The sequence below is a fragment of the Colletotrichum truncatum genome (genome assembly GCF_014235925.2).
Source record: "Colletotrichum truncatum strain CMES1059 chromosome Unknown Contig_0005, whole genome shotgun sequence".
Classification (NCBI taxonomy): Eukaryota; Fungi; Ascomycota; class Sordariomycetes; order Glomerellales; family Glomerellaceae; genus Colletotrichum; species Colletotrichum truncatum.
In genome coordinates, this window is record NW_027222402.1 from 3,080,295 (window position 1) to 3,098,650 (window position 18,356).

Genomic DNA, 18,356 nt, shown 5'->3' on the forward strand with positions numbered 1-18,356 from the left:
ATTTTGATGGCTATAAACTTTGATGACAACTGGTAAGGATAACAAATCAATTCTCCCACCACCTCATTCCAATCTTCTAATGGACAAGAGGTTGGCTGTTGGCATGTGGACAACGACTCCGGTCTATTAAAAAGTCTACGTTCTCAGAAGGTACCATGGAAGGAACCTAAAGCCTCTTCTGTTACACTCCTGACAGAGACGAATTCCGACTTCGTATTACTTAGGTCTAATCACCGCTACCGACAGTCCGAGGCAACGTGGGGCCGAAAATTAGTGGCGAGATAAGCACTCTGCGGGAAAGAATGTTCAGTTGCTACTAGTATTTCTCACCACCCAAGGCGGACTTTTGTGTCAGACCACACGATCAGGAGGGCCAGGAGGCTCCTTTTTTTTTAAAATTTTTTTTTTAAAGTTATCTTAGCGTCGTTTCGTCCGCGTTATCGGGACCTCTGACTAGGGGCGAGACATGGATCAATCGCGGCTGACACATTTCTACTCCCGGAATTATCAATATTCCGGGAAACCAATCAGCATCAGTTGAGCTCCAGTTCGCGATTTTCAGAGCTGGGGCGACGTGACAGTAACGCTCTAAGAAACATCCTTGACTAAGGGCCGGAACCACTTCACCACATATAATTCAAGCTCTACACAAGAGAAGTAAACCAGGAATCAAAGGCATTTACTGCCTTCGAGCCAGCCACACTTCGGTTTCTGAGCTTTTTCCCGACCTCAATATGTCCAATCAAGTTACAACAGCGGTTCGCCAAGTCTTCCGAGAACTTCATGGCGTGGTCGTGAGTGCTGGGCTCATGCAGAAAACAGTAAAAGTGCGCGTGGGTGGTCAACAATGGAACCAGAAGGTTCAGAAGGTAATCGTGCCCCATATTGTCTCTTTGTTGTTGTGCCTCTGCAGCCAAAGCTGACAATCAACCGCCTTCCAGATGTTTACGAAACCTAAGAACTACCTCGTTCATGACCCAAACTCTTCCCTGAGGACAGGTGATGTAGTCTCGATTGTTCCTGGATGGAGAACCTCCCGCCACAAACGTCATGTTGTTAAAGGCATCATTGCGCCGCATGCCACGCCTATCGAAGAACGCCCGCCAATTCCAACCGAGGAGGAACGACTTGCAGCCCGCATGCAAAAGAGAGATGCAAAAGATACAAGGCGGGCGGCGAGGAGGCAAGAGGATGGCTTGGATAGAGCAAAGAAGGCGCCCGGGGCAGAGGATGAATAATTCAAATTATGCCTGGCCACAGGGGAACCGATTCCGCCTCTACTTGACGAAGCGCCGCACTGTACAACATCACGATGAGACTATACCAAAACCCTGATGGCGATGTCTCTTAACTTTATGACCTTAAAACCCCTTCCAAGTTATTGGCGGAAAGGGATAATGAAGGTGCAAGGATTGCTGATCGCTCGTTGTACATACCAATACTAGTGTAACATTATCAAGCTTGGCCCAGCTGCGTGGCCATTGATCCCAAAATGGCCAAATACCCGACGACTCGTCTTGTCTTTCCAACCACAGCAATCAATCTCTATATAAAGTATCACTTTGTCCCATTATCGCTTCGAAAGTTCTTAAATAGGACCCTCGAAGGCAGAAGACAGGTTCGACATTTTCTGGGTGACCCTTTCTGGGTGTTTTCATCCCCCTCGTTCTCCAAACTCTTTGGCCCAGTCTTCATACTCCTTTAACCCTGCCTTGTTGACGCTGGGTCGAATCGTTGTTAAACTTGCTTCGAAATCTGACAATGAAATCGGCCGAATCTCATCCATCGTCATCCTTAGAAGAGCCTCGCCGAGAGACCGAAGTGGGCCCATGGCCGCATCTTTAGCCAATGCTGTGATATCAGAACCAGAGAAACCTGCAAATTTGATTGTCAGCCTGGGACCGGGAAACAACTAGTCACGTCCCCATATGCCCGATTCACCTAGATATTACTAACCATCAGTAAGTGTGACGAGTCTCTCGATGTCTGAATCTGTAAGGCTATGCTTTTGCTGGCCAAGAAGTGTCCGAAGCTGCTTTGATCGAGTCCCTGGCTCAGGAAGTGGTATGTACTGACGTCTTACAAACCTGCGGCGGGCTGCTTCGTCGATAGCCCAGGGCAAGTTAGTTGCTGCCAAAACAAGAACTCTATTAGGGTCTCCCCGGCCCCTTTCTCTCTCATTGACAACCCTGCCAGCTGCTGCACGCTGGAGATCACTCCATTGGATAAGAAACTCGGTCTTGATCCGCCTTGTCGCCTCATGCTCCCCTGACCCAGATCGCTGTGACAACAGCGAGTCGATCTCGTCGACAAATATGATACTTGGAGCAAGCGCTTTTGCAAGAGAAAACAGTGCGCGTACAAGCTTCTCCGATTCGCCGAGGTACTTGCTTGTTAGACTGCTTGCTGATATTGAAAAAAAGGTTGAACGAGATTCGGTTGCCACAGCCCGAGCAAGCATTGTTTTCCCTGTTCCAGGAGGCCCAAAAAGTAACATGCCCCGTGCTGGTTCACGAAGGCCCATGAATAAATCTGGTCGTAGGAAGGGGTAGACTACAGTTTCTCTGAGGGCATTCTTGGCTATTTCGAGACCTGCAATATCGCTCCAATGGACTTCATCCCCGTGGACCACAATCTCATTGATAATCTGTTTCGCAGCTGTCCCATCCACTCCGGATGGCAAATTTTTCAAAATGCGTGCTTCCTTTATTTCCCAAGCTGATTTGCCTGAAGAACCCTGGTTGTCGTCTTCGAGAGATTCGTCCGATGAAGCTTCATCGGCATCCACTATCACAGCGTCTTCCATTCGTTTCACTTGACGTCTCTTTTCTGTTTCTTTTTTGATTGGTCTTGGGGCTTCCGAGAAACTAGACGAAGACGTCCTTTGTGGATGATAAGCATCTCGATGGGATTGTCCTAATACATCTTGCTCGGGGCCATTCGCCGTGCTACCGCCGTCTCGGCGGTAATTGGCCGCAACAGGCTTCCTTCGGACTTTCACGGTGTCTGACGAGCTTTTGCATCTTACAGCTGAATCGTTGGCGTCAGATCGAGTAGTTCGATCATGTAGAGGAGTGTTTGAACGAGAAGCTGAAAACTGCTGATTCTTCAACCTCCACGTCCTCTCTTGTTCCGGCGTGTGATGTCCAGCAGAAGTCGCATCCTGTATAGACATGGCATTCAAAGCACTTGATGCCGCGCTTACGGATAGCGCAGATGGCCGCGCATGGGAAAGATCGTTGGAGTTTCGTTCGCTATCTGCCGCATCTGAAATTGTCGAAGAAACCTCTCGAGGTGTCACAAGTCTTCTAGTATGAACATCCCATTGAGCATTGGAAGACACAAGCGGCTTGCGGAAGTGCTCAAGACCTGTAACAGAAGGCGATGTTGAAGATGAAGGGTCGACGATCGTTGGGGGTGTCCTGTTCAAACGCTCCTTAGAACCTAGAACACTCCAAGCCAGTGTTGCAGCTTTGCTAGCTCCAGGTTCATCATTTCTTGCTACTTTGCGACTGGGTCTGAATGGCTTCTCCCCTGATTTACCAGACCGAAGGGTCGTCCGCATGGTATACTTCTCGGGGCTGGGAGACCTCATGGTCTGCTCCTTCTTGGCAGACAGGCTGGGTGAGCTCAACGACCCAGCGAGTGACGTTGTATTGGCAGGGCTCTGATCACGTCCAATAACTGCCTTCTCTGATGATGTCCTGGAGACCAAAGATGGGCGGTTAGGTAAAGAAGGCCGGGGAAGCTCAGGGTATTTTATAGCCGGTATAGTGCCTTGGCCAATCCAACCTCGTTCTGGAGTTAGAACGCGGGGAGGGACAGGAGACGAAGATATCGTTTGCGAAGTAGGAACATTCGAATTTTGAGAAGTCATGGCGTCTTGTCGGGATATCCGTAACGCTTCCAGCAGGTCAATGCGCTCCTTACATTGGAGTTCAAGTTGGCGCAATGAACCTAGCAGGGCGTCCTCCGTCTCGGATCTCGCTTCGTAGTTAGGTAGCACTTTGGTAATGTGCTGATCGCATATTTGTTCAAGAGCATTTTTCCAGCATCGCATCGCCTCGTCTTCATCGCCCTAACAACCCAGAATGCGCCTCGTTAGCAAGCAAGCGTTAATGTTAAAGGATGGACTGGGCTGCATTTGTCCTGTAGCGTTAGATACCTGGCTCTCGTAGTAGACAGCAGTTGAGCACTTCAGATAGCTGTCATCATACGTCTTTTGAAGGATGGCGAGCGCCCGGGAGCGCGACATGGTGCTGGTGATGAGTGTGGCCAGACCATAGTCATGACAAGGCGGCTAATGGCCCAGAGCAACAGGTAGTGTCTGGTAAATTACTACCAGGAGAGGTATACTATGGTTCAACGCCGTTAAAGACTTGATATTGCGCAGTATATTGGTTAGCCGCGGTTAAAAGAATCCAATATGAAGGCGTTCAGCTGGCCAACACAGCCTTTGTTTTTCTCGCTGTGGGCATGCGGATGGATGATTGAGTGACTGACAGAATTGGATTGAATCATGGAGGAGTGGGGAGCAAGTGATAGCGCGCCAAAGTGACGTCGCTCGTTAAGGTAGGTACCTAGATTGAGCAAGGGTGGGGGAGAGGGGACAACAACAACAACCAGCCCTATGCCGCCCGCATGAGGAACCTGCTACCCATACATCTTTCTGGTTAAGTAACAGGTGAGTTCACTACATTCAAACAGCAACCACAATATTTAGATAGTCCGAAAAGTCGTTAGCCCGAATGAAGAGGCGCAATAAATGGCACTAGGTTATCAATGTATAAGCGCAGCAATAACTTGCCGTATCATGAATTATTTCCTACTTATTCTACTCACTCAGGCAGCTAGCGGAACAGTATACCGGGGAAGGATCGGAATCAGCAATTATGCCATGTGTATCCAATGAATTAGACAATTATAGTAGCTTGCTAAACTCGGAATGGAATAGAAAAAACATTGGTGCCTATTACAAACGGGGCTTTGCTAAGTTGGTAATTAGGATAGGAGAACACGAATCTCTCCTGTTGTCCTAGGGAACAAGACACGAAGGGGTTGAGATCCATCAATCCCATCGTGTGCATCTCTTTGTTTACCAACCATCTCATCCGCCAAGCGCAACAATGTTTCAACATGTTCAAAGTCATTACAGAACCTCGTAGCAGCTTTCTCCGTAATTTCCCGCGCAATACTGGAATCCTGGAGATGCCTCACGTTGTCCATGGCATCCATGAGTGCCGATGGCAGGAAGTCATCAAGTATTTGACTTGATCGGCTCAACAACTCAGGCTGCACAGCCTCAAGTGATACCACCTTCTCGACATCATTTGGTTCTGTTGTGAGCTTGCCCAAGGCATCGAGTAGCTGCCCAAGTCCTGAGCCTCGACGAAAGAATTGGTACTGTCCTTCAGTGAGCTTCTCACTCTCCTCTACCACCCTCTCTTGTAGTTGTGCTGTCCTCTTCTGTGCGAAGTCGAAGGGCTCCAAAGTATGCTTCGCCGCAAGTAGGCAGTTGGTCAGAAAAATCGCATCAGCTGGCGAACCCACACCCCGAGCCATGTTTTCACACCCGGACAGAAAAGGCTCGAAGGCTTCTGCAAGGATTGGGTGGAAGTCGCTCTCGCGATCTGAAGACGATGCTATGGAAATCTCGTAGGTTTTCATTACAGCAGTTAACTGTTTCAATGCATCGAGTAAAAAATCGGGCGGCCCAAGATCAGAAGGAGTCTGTTGAAATTCGCCCTGCAAAGTCGCGAGATGGTCCCTCATAAGTGAACGAAACTGCCTTAGAGCTCCTATTTCGAGACCAGACATAAGATCCAGCATTCCAGATTTACTTCCTAAAAGCTTCGCGAAAGTAAATCGGTAGAATCCAAGGATGTTGGAGAGCTTGTAGGCTAGTATGGTTTCCTCGTTGGATTGGATGACCTGCTCAACCCTTTGCCGTAGGATTCTCGTCGCTCCGGAGACATCTCGGTCCACTAGGTCATTGAGTGCCTTCAATGCATCAAAATCTTCTGTATCCTCATCCTCGCCATCTTCGAGAAGCTTCCAAAGCTCGTTGGCTCGACCGGATTGGAGACCTTTGGCAATTTCATCGCCTTCGGATACGAAAAGAATCTCAAGCGCTTCTCGTTCACTCACAGTTGCAGAATGTATCCATGCAAGCATGTCGCCTACATAGCGAAGTGGATCATGAGCAGCCATCTCGATTGGTTTGATAGAGTGGTCTTCTGCGCCAGAACTTGCAGTGCCTGTCAAGGCCAATTGGAAAGCATCCGACAGGATGCGTTCTCTGGCTTCAGCAAAGAAATCCAGGCAGTTCTGGAAAAGTGATGGGCGTTCTGCCAAAACCCTAATGGCGCGACGTATGGATGAGCTCATCTGGGGATTTTCCATATTCAGCGTTTTGAATTCGCGCTGCACCCATTTGTATAGCTTCTGGAATGCCAGGTTAATGTTCTTGGATGTTTGCTCCATGACTTCAAGGCCTAGAGTCTGCTTCTCGAACCCGAGCAGGATCTCGCAGTCATGGCTCACACGCTTGGCTTTAGCCAACGCAGCGAAAAAGCTGTCATCAACGGGCTCAGCAGTTGAGGTCAGAGATGCGATTTCGTCGTCTGACAAAATGAAATGACTGTGCAGCGCTCTGAGTATGTCCTGTTTAGCCTCTATCTCAGCCCGCTGCTCAATCAACGACGAAGCTTCTTCCAAGATTGGGCCTGTGTCCTTATGGGCCGCTGCAATGCGATTCCTCACATCTTGGTAATTATTGTTTAGCTTGTCCAAAGTTGAACCTATGCGGCGGAGTTGCTGGATAAGTTTGTTAAACTAGCAACATAATAACATGGGCAGGGTCTCAAACTTACGTCCGCTACTCGGCCAAATTGGGAGACGATATCACCATTGCTATCAATCACCTCCTTTTGCAAATCTAGTCGGAGCTGCCGGCGCGTTTCGGAAGTGTTACCGAGGCCTCTGCCGTCAAGCAACTGTAAAGCATCTCGGAATTCGGCATCTGCATATGAAGTTGAAAGAACCGCCGTCACTTTGGAGGACAGCGGGTTCGGATTTCTCAGTGCCGAGGGCGTGGATGGCGACTGTAATGAAGCATTACTTGAACTGGACACATCTCTGATTGGCAGTGATTTCAGAGGCGCAGGGGCTTTTGACGATGCCATTTTGTACGAGCAAAAAAGCAGCCAGACAAGCTCACGGGTGGCCGTGGTACAGCACTAAAGAATGAGAAAGAGACTTAGTCAGATTGGTGGTTGAGATGACATGTTGCGCTGATGACAGGGACTGTAAGTAGGCGTGGATTCCTGCAATCCTGTTGAGGTACTGACCAGTTGCACGGAGATGAATGATTTGGCTAAATAACCGCACTGTGGCGACCTAACACTACGTACCTGAAGGTACGAAGACAATTGTCAGTTGAATCGTGGGGGCGGCTTCCGATGGTATACTGATAAGATAGGAGTCAGAATTACAGTAAAAGAAGGCGGTGTGAAATAATACCGGCAATTTGATATTCACCGCCGCAGACGCCCACGTCATATCAAAGCACCCAACTATCGGGCATCTGGGAGGCACATGAGCTCGGATACCCGTCCATGTCTCCAACCTTCCCTACCCACCTTGCTTCACGTCACGCGCGCACTGCTTCACCAGGAACTTCGGAAGCCTTAGCGCACCTGAACAACTGAATAACTAACGTTTGTGATCGAAAGTTTGCCGTTTTCAACCCCCTTAATGTTATCTCACTAGCCTCCAGAGCGTCATCGGTGTATGTCACTCAACCCAACAGGCGCTGCAAACACACAACCTGTAGCCCATTATTATCTTGAGGCAAGTAGCCCCACACAAGCTTGTCAGTACCACCTTCGCCTTGCTCCATGGGTAAGTATTCCTACAAATGTCCCAAAGCCTATGTCTGTCACCTGTGCTTTTCTGAAGTTGGCCACATGACCACTGTGTCATCAAGTGATGGTATTATCTCACCTTCGTTTAGTTTACTTGTAGCCTGTCAGTAATCATTTTCCTGAGCTGACCCATGCCACCCTGCAGTTAAAGTACCGAACAGCCTCTTGTCCTGGATTCGGATCACTAATTTTACACTGGCCGCTCTCCGCCCTTCTCGAAATATGCTGAAGAAGAGATGAATAACGTGTAGACTTCGACAAGGAGCCACCAAAACAAGTCGATCGTTTTGGATTTGCCATGACTTCCAATATCTTTTCTAGGCTGGGTCAGCCAACAAGAGGCTCCAGATCCTCGTACGAAGCATTAAGAGGCGGGCGTGACAGCGACCCGGATATCGAAGAACAGGCTGGACTCGATGTCGACGAGGAAAATCTAAAAGAGCATTTTCAAGACTACGATCTGGATCAAGTACGAGGCATCGCCGCCGATGATAGTCATGCTACTCTCGAGAGCAATCCCAACCTTTTCAAAAGTCCCCGAGAGGCCAGCGGACAAGGTTCACAACGCACGAGAGCCCGACGGGATCCGGGGGCGAGGTGGCACCGCCAGGAAGATGATGCCGATAACGATGTTCCTGCTTCCCTTCTTGTTGAACCGCACGATGTGGAAGGCGATGTAAAGGCGGCAACCCGTAAAAAGCAGCTTCTTTACCCGGCGAGGCCAGCTGCCATTCCTGGCCCCTCCACTCGACGAACTTTTGCTCAGTGGGAGACGACGCAAGCACAACAAAGGTTACATCCGGCTGATAGCATCAAACCGATTAGGCCGCATACAAAACGACTCTCTCGAGGCCTTGTTGCAAACAACGAGAAAGAAAAGGCACTTTGGAGATGGGTTAACATCTCAAACTTAGACTTCTTCATCCAAGACGTTTATTACTACTACAGAGGTAGTGGATTTTGGTGCATAGTTTGTGCTCGAGCACTGCACCTGTTGTATGTTGCAGCCTTCCCACTATTTCTACTTTGCATGTTGGATAAATACTCACCAGCAATTAGGGAATCGGCCTTCTTTGCCGTATTTCTGACGTTCATGACACAGTGTGTTGACTACTCTCTGATCTCTGACAAGAACAAGAAGTCTCTGGGTGAAGTTGTGATTCCCCAGTGTACTAGAAAAATGTCCTTTATTTGGAATATGGGCCTGTGGTTATACGTCTTCTACTTCATCTGGAAGGCAGTTCAGTTCACCGTTGACCTACGGCGACTGTATAGTATGCGCAACTTTTACACGCATCTGCTTGAGATACCTGAAGAAGACATGCAGACAGTCTCTTGGCAGGACATCGTTGGCCAGGTTATGTCGCTCAGAGACGCAAATCCAAAGACCGCCATCAACATCACACCGTCGCAACGGAAATGGCTCCGTAATCAGTCAAAGGAGCGACTTGATGCACACGATATCGCCAATCGTCTCATGAGAAGGGAGAATTACCTCATAGCCATGATGAACAAGGACGTGGTCGATCTGACTCTGCCCATTCCATTCATGCGGAAGCACCTTTTTTTCTCGCGAAGCCTCGAGTGGAACTTACACTTTAGCATTCTGAGCTTTGTCTTTGATGAGAACAATCAAGTCAACCAGGAATTTCTCAAAGCAGACCGTCGAGGTCAGCTGAGCGCAATGCTAAAAACACGGCTTATGTTTGCCGGCATAATCAATTTGTTGATTGGGCCTTTTGTTGTTGCCTACCTTATACTTGTGCATGCTTTGACGTATTACAATGTAAGCTCCCTGCTTACGAGATGAGATATCATGAATAACATACTAATCGACGCGTGATTAGGAGTACCAAAAGGACCCCTCAACCTTCAGCCATAGGAGATACACGCCACTGGCCGAATGGAAATTCAGAGAGTTTAACGAGCTTCCGCATCTTTTTCAAGAGCGACTAAACATGTCTTACCCATTTGCCAGCTTATATATTGACCAGTTTCCGAAGAAGCTGACCGAGCAGTTTGCTCGGTCAGTTACATTTATTGCTGGAGCCGTCACATCTGTTTTGGCTGTCGCATCGTTCCTTGAACCCGAGCATTTCTTGGGATTTGATCTCCTGTTCGGCAAGTCAGCACTGTTTTATATAGGAATCTTTGCTGCGACCTGGGCAGCAGCCAGAGGCATGATTTCCGAAGAAACTACCGTTTTCAACCCAGAGTACGCCCTGCGTAGCGTTATCGATTACATACGTTACATGCCAGACCATTGGCAGGGCCGATTGCATACAGCTGAAGTAAAACGTGAATTCTCGGAATTGTATAAGCTCAAGATCTTAATTCTCGTGGAGGAGATAGTCGGCATTCTCACGGCCTCTCTCGTGCTCATCTTCTCGGCTCCAAAATGCAGCGACCAAATCATTGATTTCTTCAGAGAATTTACGATTCACGTGGATGGAGTTGGCTATGTCTGCTCCTTCGCCGTATTCGACTTCAAAAAGGGCGCAGGCAAGGCCAAGCAACAGGCAGCCAATGGAGACGTCCGCGAAGACTACTATACGACGAAGCATGGCAAAATGGCGGCATCTTATTACGGATTCCTGGACAACTATGTGGTCAACCCCAGAACAGGTATGCCAGGTCATCTACCCCCCGGAAGTCGACATACATTTCATCCACCGCCGGCATTCCCTGGGCTTAACTCGCCAGCCCTGGCGGCCGACATGCTGAGCTCCAGAGCTGGCCGGCATGACCTCGCGAGAAGTCGTGCCTTCGGAGGCGGGTTTGGGCAACAGACCCGAACGCCACGGTTCGGGCCCTCTATGACAGCTCCATCGCCGATGGCGTCGATGTTACTTGACCCACATCACCAACCGCCGGCAACAGGGTTCGGCGTCCGAAGCACTCATCGGAGCCGAGGGGGCCGGAGCGGACACCAAGGTGAGGGCATCATTGAGGAGTCGACGGAAGACGGGCTGAGAACGGCAGAGCGCTTAGGTTCGCAAGGACTGTTTGAAGATGAAGTATTTGAGGGATCAGGGCCTCTGGGAGAGTCCGTATGGGAGACGTCACCTCCCAAAGGGCTCAGTCGGGAGAGCAGTGCTACGGAAGACACAGGGGGACAGGATGCAGGGGTATTGGGGTTGATCTACCAGTTCCAACAAGCGCATCGCAATAACCGACAAGGCGGAGGAGTACTGTAAAAGAGGAACGGAGGGAGAAAATGGTAGAGCGAACTTGCAACACTATGTGCAACAATGACATAAGGATGGTTGGCTTCGTGATGTTTCCTATAGATTGACAGTCCCGATTATGAACTTGGGTATGGTCCGTGAATGGAGTTTCGGATGTTAGGACCTGTTTAATGAAGAAAGAGAGTTGGAGTCTAACTGCAACTAAATCAGACATCAGCTAAGGAGTAATTTCTAACGCGTCTAGGACATTTCCGAAGTGTGTTTGGCGGAATTTGCATCAACACCACCAATACACATACTGACAACAGTTGAAACTGGGACAGCACACTAGTTACGAGAAAAGACGATGACACAGCCTGTAAATAACGGTTGTCCAACAATAGGTGGCTTTTGGCCCCCCTAAAATCCCCAAAGAAGAGTTGGCACACCGGACCGAAAATGAAATGTCGTATCTCCGAAGGACCCGACATTGAAGTTGCGCGTCTCCGGCGGCGGTAGTGATCGGCGAAGTAGAAACCGAGATGCCTGGTAGGCTAGCCCAGCCATAGGAAGCATTCTGTCACAGAATTGAGCCAAGTTAGGCTGTATCTGTCAGATGGCACTGGGGGAGAATATGGATATCAAGAAGTGTCCACGTGGCACGGCCTGGAGGGCAAGAAAATTGGTGGCTGTACTTTAAGACGACTGGCAATAATTACTCATATGCTTCAGAGGGCATTGTTGGTTCATTTCTCTACGGGTAACTGCACCAGACATGTGGCCGAGGATGTGCGAGAATGAATGATACTAAGTGCTTCAGGGGAAGATAGCGGCAACACTAGTCATGTCCAGCCAATATATTATTCAGTGAGTCCAGGATAGGACATTGTCTTACAAGGGAGTAAACCCGACGTCGGAGCAAGGAGTCAGCTTCTAGAAGAACGAGGGAATGCCGTGAGAGGGAGGTGACAACAAAATGCAGCTAACCTTCCAACCCCGAGGATGCGGAGGAACGGTGGAGAAGGATCAATCTAGTGTACGATGCGAGTCGGATGATGCAGGTGTTCCCCCTCGGCTGTTTGGCGCCGTGGGCTTCTAGTGCTTGGTGAGTACAGACACAGAGCCGGAACACTCATAACACCTCATGTGTTGCTCCGAGGGTGCCACTGAAGTATTGCCTTTGGCCACTCGCTGCATCGCGCTTAATGAATGAGAGGAGCCACTAGACCTCTGAAGTTATTCCAGATGGGGCTCATCCATCCGCTAATCCCAGTTGAACTGAATGCACCCACCTCAGTTTTGTGTGGTCCACTTCGGCCCCCTTTGCTGCACCGCAGTCGGGCTTGAGTACGTGCCTTCCAGGCTTTACATCTGATTTTACCTTTTCAGATATGGATAGACCGGGCTCGCAATGATGAAGTGACAGCAGTAGTTTTTGTGCAAAGAGGGCAGCTTATAAACACCATAGCTGGCAACCAAGCTCCTGCAGTATGACTGATACGAAGTATGAATGGCAGATGGATGGGCCGTTTGTCGAGAAATCGTAACTATGATAATGCATGCAGCAACAATTTTGCACCGTGTAGCGTCTCAGCTACTAGGCACCTTAACACCGGTGGTGACTACTACTTTCTTAGTTGAGCTGAGTAGCTGCCTCTGAGGCCGAGGCATTTTATTACTTGATACGAAACCAAATAGGATAAAAAATCGTTGCCCTTTACCGTTTGATCTATCCACATATTGAGCCTCTTTGTCAAAAGCTTCCCTTACCTGTGGGCAAGCTTTTCTGCTTGATAATTAGCCCAACTTTGTCTGTTTTCCGCCAAGCCTGCCCATTGAAGATAAGCCATTTTATAGGCAGCCAATGCCGAACACTGGGCCTTGACAGCAACTGACGACACTTTGTCTAATACTGCTTGCCCACCTGCCGGAGCAAAAAGTCAATTGATACGTAGGTACCTCCGAAGCCCGAACCGACAGGTGAGAGGCCTCAGCTTGTATCCACTTGCCCTTAGGTACCGACTAACTGAGACTGTAATTTTTTTTCCCCTTCCCCATGCCAGCCTGACAGTCAAAGGTACCTTGCCTCGCTTCTGCTACCTCAACTTCGACTTTCTACCACTTCCACACGTGAACGTGCATCGCAACCCCCCAGCACCGCGCCGCTCGCCAACGAACTATCGGCAGTTTTGACTCCCTGTGCGATTGAACCCGCGCCGAACCCGCCTCGATCACGTCCGGCCGACTCGGTACTCATAGCAGCAACGCCTCTGCGCAAACTCTAGTCCAACCAGAGAAGGACATCAGCAGAATCAAAGCGCGATCTTTGGGTTCAGCTCAACAAGAGCTCCTCCCGCCACATCCATAGGCGTCTACGACTATCCCGTTGCCCCTCGCAAGCTGTCAACCTGGCGGCTCTTCAGCCCAAGCCCTACGGTGAAGCATCTGACGCTGCGGCCGCAATGGCCCAGCCCAATGCAGAGCCCGTCGAGGAATATGAGTGCGTACTTTCCTTCCCCATTCACCCACCCGCACCCATCTCCATGCTCGAAATCCCCGTCTCCAAGGCACCTGCCAATAACACCAATCAAAAGACAAAAGACAGGCTTGCTAACTGAGAGTCAAATTGCTACATAGCTATGAATCGCTACCTCCCAACTTCTCCCTGCTGCAGAACATGGCAGCTGGGGCTTTCGCAGGTATAGCTGTACGCTGTCCTGTCCTATTCGGCCGAGCTTTGCCTTGTACTGGCTTTGGTCGAGTTCTTAGGGGATCTCCGAAGCTGACTGTCTTTGCAGGAACATACTGTCATGTATCCCATTGACGCTATCAAGGTATGGCACAAACCCACTTTCATGGCTTCGGCGGTTGTTGTCCGCCTCACCATCTTCCGCTAACCCCGAGTTTTTAGACCCGAATGCAGGTCCTCAATCCCAACCCCTCAGCTGTCTACAAGGGAGTCATTCAGGGCACCTATCGCATAGCCAGCCGAGAGGGCGTTCTAAGCCTGTGGAGAGGCATGTCGAGCGTTGTGGCCGGAGCTGGTATGTTACCCGTGGCGAGCAGGAGCCTCGTTTGCTTCACATGAGTTGGGTTATTAACCTTATCAGGCCCTGCTCACGCTGTCTACTTTGCAACCTATGAGGCCGTCAAGCATGTCATGGGCGGTAACCAGGCCGGCGTCCACCATCCCCTTGCTGCTGGTGAGCTTTTCTCCGCCCTCCCGTTTTTGTAATGTACCACTGGCTAATCAATGTTTTCTCTGCCAGCAACTAGTGGTGCCTGCGCTACCATCGCTAGCGATGCACTGATGAACCCCTTCGATGGTATGTGTCTCATCGACGGTCGCAGTACTACCCCGCGAATAGCTAACAATTGTCCACGTCACCAGTCATCAAGCAGCGTATGCAGATCCAAGGCTCAGCCAAGATGTACCGATCTATGACTGATTGCGCCAAATACGTCTACAAAACTGAAGGGCTAGCGGCCTTCTATGTTTCCTACCCAACTACGCTGTCAATGACGGTGCCCTTCACTGCTCTTCAATTCCTCGCCTATGAATCTATTTCAACGGCCATGAACCCCAGTAAGAATTACGATCCAACGACGCATTGTTTGGCCGGCGCGGTTGCTGGTGGCTTCGCCGCTGCCCTGACCACACCTATGGATGTTATCAAGACTATGCTCCAGACTCGAGGAACTGCTACCGATCCCGAGCTTAGGAACGTTAACGGCTTCATGGCTGGGTGTCGTCTATTGTATGAGCGGGAGGGTTTCAGAGGATTCTTCAAGGGTGTACGCCCTCGTGTGGTCACTACTATGCCTAGCACGGCTATTTGCTGGTCTGCGTACGAGGCCTCCAAGTGAGTTGAGCCCCCGTTTCGAGACTTCAAAAGGGACAAAATACTAATGCTGGTATCCTTCAGGGCGTATTTCATCGCACGGAACGACTCACCTTGAAGCGGCTCGCCACTGTGCACAAAGCAAAAGACGTCTTTGACGATTTCGATCACCGATTAGAGCGGTAGTGTAAATTTTAGACGGCGGACCAGGCAGGAGTGGTTTCACCCGAGCGATAGCTGACCTTGGCCTGGGAACTCAGCAACGGGAAACAGAAGAGGCACGATACCACTCATAGCGAGGGTTTTTTTTTTTTTAGTTTAAAAAAGAATACTGGCTGTGTTGCGATATGGGAGCTGTGCTGGAGGTCTCGCTAGTGGGCTGTATTTGGTATCAGAGAACTGGTGGTTTGGCAAAGTGCAATGTTGGAAAGGATATTGAATCTGTTGACGTCGAAAAACGACAACCGTTAGGAGTTGGTATACTCAGGGCTGGAGTTGCAGACATTAATCTGGAATACCGTCTCTCACTCTCCTCACACTACCACACTGTTACCACCATATTCTCAATGCATCGGATTTCAGATTAGGGCGATTAAATGCAACTGTAGACGCAGGTGATGAAAATGCCTACGTGATGCCCACATGGACAGTGTCACAGCGAGTATTGCACCGCAACTTGAGGTCTGGCAGATCGAAGCAGGCCATGAGTACTACGCCGGTCGTTAGGCAGCTGCCTTACCAGAACCTAGCGGCAGTTAGGAAGGGAGTTCATGAGATAATTGACTGTATTGAATATTCAACGACGCGTATGGGGACCAACCCGAAGAACAGACTTAGTCGAAAAACAAAATGTAACAGCGGCTTACTCAGGCTCTTTCTCCCTAAGACATCCATCTCGCAGCATGGCAGACGTGACCTATATAAAGCGCAGCAGAGAAATTGCACGTACAGGACCCTCTCCAAACAGATTTGATGAGTTGATTGTGTAGCGCTCGCTTTGGAAGGCTAAGACGTTCGTTTAACTTGAGGTTTGGTCAAGTTAGTGCAAAAATTGTATCTCTTGTCCTCAAGTGCAAGGAACTAAGGGGCTGTAAACTGTTATACGATTGGCTTGCTGGTCCTTGTCCGAATGGTTTTACAGCTCCTAGCTGTTACGAACAGAAAAACGATGATAATTGCCTCTGAAAGGCCCCAAGAACTCCAAGTTTGACCTGTAACTCCTTAAATTTATGCCAAGCCTTCCAGGAACCCGCGCGTTCAATCAGAAGGGGAAGCCACCGGGAAACCCGCCGCCGCCGCCGCCGCCGCCGCCAAACTTGAAATGGAATTGCTGGCTTCCACCCCCGCCACCTTGCTGGAACATGAACGGATGACCATGACCAAAGGGGCTGCCTTGGAAAGGATTACCTTGCTGTTGGTTGTTGGGATCATCGCCACGGTCAAAGCGTTCGCGAAGCTCAGGGTTGCTCAACACCTCATATGCCTCGTTAATGCCCGCCATCTTTTTCTCGGCTTCCTCCTTAGTGAGTCCCTGCTTGACAGCCTTGTCTGGGTGGTGGATTTTGGAGAGCTTGCGGTAGGCCTTCTTGATATGACGTTCGTCGGCATCATGAGGAACTCCGAGGACCTTGTAGTAGTCTTTTGTCTGACTCCGCTTAAGAGCAATTTGAGCCTTCTGCATCAAGGGTTGGACCACATCGTTTTTGTCAGGTCTGACATTGCCAGCCTCCTCTAATGACCTGATGGCTGCCTCATATTCCTCCTTTTCCATCATCGTCTTGGCGCGGTACAGGAGGCCGTAGAATGATTTGCTGTCGAGTGCGATGACATCCTCACAGTATTGCTTCGCCTTCTTGCTGTTCATCTAGGACGGCTGTGAGTTTCCTGTTTAGGGAAATTCGGTGTGGTTTACTTACATCATAGTAGCCTTGGCAAGCCATCTCCATCACTCTGGTATACAAAGCCGATTGAGCAGTGGCAGGAACAGTACCGTCAGCGCGGAGCTCTTCCAGTTGATTCTTGATGTCGGTAATTAGACCCGTGTCATCGGCAGAATCAATCAACAACTTCACCCCAGTCATAGGCTGTGATTTGTCGAATGCCTTAGTTACCCTGGCAAGAGTTTTATCAATGGCTTTCTGCTGCTTGAGCAGCTTTTTGCATGGCTTCGAGTCAGGATCGGAGTGTAGACACTTCCTGGTCTGGGCCATGGCGTTCTGAAGGTCGCCAAGTCCATAGAAGGTGATAGCCGAGATCTTAATGTGCGGCGAAACATCGCCTGGTCTCATTTGGAGAACATGGTGCAGGTCACCCATTCCCTCTTCAACCTCGCCGCGCTGAAATCGACAGCGCGACCTCATTTCTCGTAGAGAAATGGCACGGTTTGCTGTGAGAATTGCCTCGCCAGCCTGGGTAACACATGCTTCCCAGTCGCCATTCTTCTCGGCAATCTCGGCAAGGCGGGCAGCACCCTGAGCCTCCTCAAGACTGATAAGTTCGGGGGAGGTAGCGTCCTTGTTGGCCAAAGTGTACTGTTCTCTTGCGCCATCCCAATCGGCGGTCTTGGACTTGATCTTGGCGAGTTGGACATGGGCACCCTCAAAACCGGGCTTCAGGGAAAGGACCTTGTTGAAATCTTCGGCTGCCTGATTCGTACGTCCGAGGGAGAGATAGGTCGTGGCACGCTTGAATAGTGTCAAGTAATTGGAAGGATCGCGAGCGATAGCAGCATCGTAGTAGACAAGGGCATCGGTCGTTTGGCCTCTGGACAGATGAGCTTGGGCGGAGGACAGCAGAGAAGAAACAGGTGTATCGGAGGGGATTTCATCGGCAGTAATAGCAATAGCTGGCGTAGAGAGCAGGGAGGCTGCGAAAGCCAGAGTGCAGAGGCGGATGTACATGGCTGACGCCGAGTAAGAGCAGGCCGACGTAGCGAGAGAAACGAAGGGGCCTTACAGAAAAAGAGACAGATAGACGAAGAAGGAGAAGAAGAGGACAGATATAAGAAATAAAAGAAAATGTCACCGGCTGCGGAGGGCGATGGGGGGATGGTAGTAGAGGGTAAAGTGGAAAAGTTGTCCTCAAAGACGGACTAGAAGGCGCCGTGATCTGATAGGCGGTACCGGATGGCACACCAGACATAGATGTGTGGAGCAAGTACTCTTTAACGGGTACCCATCGCGTATCCCTTGTCCCAAAGATATGACAGCCATGTGTAAATGCAGCCTTGTTGGACCAGATGGCTTTCGCTAGTTCTCCGGTACGTACCGCAACCGGACACGATCGCCTTCTACGTACTCCGTACATGTGCCACTAAATAAGGTAACCTAACTCTTCATTCACTCAATGGACTTGCGGCGCGGCGCCACGGAAAGTCCATGCCACTGAGATCGGCCCCACTTCGCTTTTTTTGCAAGGAAGCC

General features: G+C 49.9%; 6 protein-coding genes across 6 annotated transcripts; 3 read left to right on the forward strand and 3 right to left on the reverse strand.

Moving 5' to 3' along the window:
• Window positions 1-734: 734 nt before the first annotated feature.
• CTRU02_208890 (mitochondrial 37S ribosomal protein uS17m) lies at window positions 735-1,238 on the forward strand (the record flags this gene model as incomplete). The annotated part of the gene is made up of 2 exons (XM_036726161.1): window positions 735-869; window positions 942-1,238. 2 exons carry the CDS (start codon window positions 735-737, stop codon window positions 1,236-1,238), a joined length of 432 nt encoding a protein of 143 aa, XP_036582354.1.
• A 416-nt stretch (window positions 1,239-1,654) lies between these two features.
• On the reverse strand, window positions 1,655-4,255 carry CTRU02_208891 (AAA family ATPase; the record flags this gene model as incomplete). The annotated part of the gene is made up of 3 exons (XM_036726160.1): window positions 1,655-1,875; window positions 1,957-4,078; window positions 4,166-4,255. The coding sequence occupies 3 exons, from the start codon at window positions 4,253-4,255 to the stop codon at window positions 1,655-1,657; spliced, it is 2,433 nt and encodes an 810-aa protein (XP_036582353.1).
• Window positions 4,256-5,001: 746 nt separating this feature from the next.
• CTRU02_208892 (uncharacterized protein) lies at window positions 5,002-7,184 on the reverse strand (the record flags this gene model as incomplete). Its single annotated transcript, XM_036726159.1, has 2 exons — window positions 5,002-6,816; window positions 6,873-7,184. The coding sequence occupies 2 exons, from the start codon at window positions 7,182-7,184 to the stop codon at window positions 5,002-5,004; spliced, it is 2,127 nt and encodes a 708-aa protein (XP_036582352.1).
• Window positions 7,185-8,223: 1,039 nt separating this feature from the next.
• CTRU02_208893 (autophagy protein Apg9) lies at window positions 8,224-11,122 on the forward strand (the record flags this gene model as incomplete). The annotated part of the gene is made up of 3 exons (XM_036726158.1): window positions 8,224-8,921; window positions 8,985-9,711; window positions 9,773-11,122. 3 exons carry the CDS (start codon window positions 8,224-8,226, stop codon window positions 11,120-11,122), a joined length of 2,775 nt encoding a protein of 924 aa, XP_036582351.1.
• Window positions 11,123-13,554: 2,432 nt separating this feature from the next.
• CTRU02_208894 (mitochondrial rna splicing protein) lies at window positions 13,555-15,052 on the forward strand (the record flags this gene model as incomplete). Its single annotated transcript, XM_036726156.1, has 8 exons — window positions 13,555-13,592; window positions 13,730-13,799; window positions 13,891-13,926; window positions 14,004-14,136; window positions 14,203-14,295; window positions 14,362-14,418; window positions 14,484-14,955; window positions 15,019-15,052. The coding sequence occupies 8 exons, from the start codon at window positions 13,555-13,557 to the stop codon at window positions 15,050-15,052; spliced, it is 933 nt and encodes a 310-aa protein (XP_036582350.1).
• Window positions 15,053-16,195: 1,143 nt separating this feature from the next.
• Window positions 16,196-17,834, reverse strand: CTRU02_208895 (NB-ARC and TPR domain protein; the record flags this gene model as incomplete). Its single annotated transcript, XM_036726157.2, has 2 exons — window positions 16,196-16,798; window positions 16,851-17,834. The coding sequence occupies 2 exons, from the start codon at window positions 17,832-17,834 to the stop codon at window positions 16,196-16,198; spliced, it is 1,587 nt and encodes a 528-aa protein (XP_036582349.2).
• Between the last annotated feature and the right edge of the window lie 522 nt (window positions 17,835-18,356).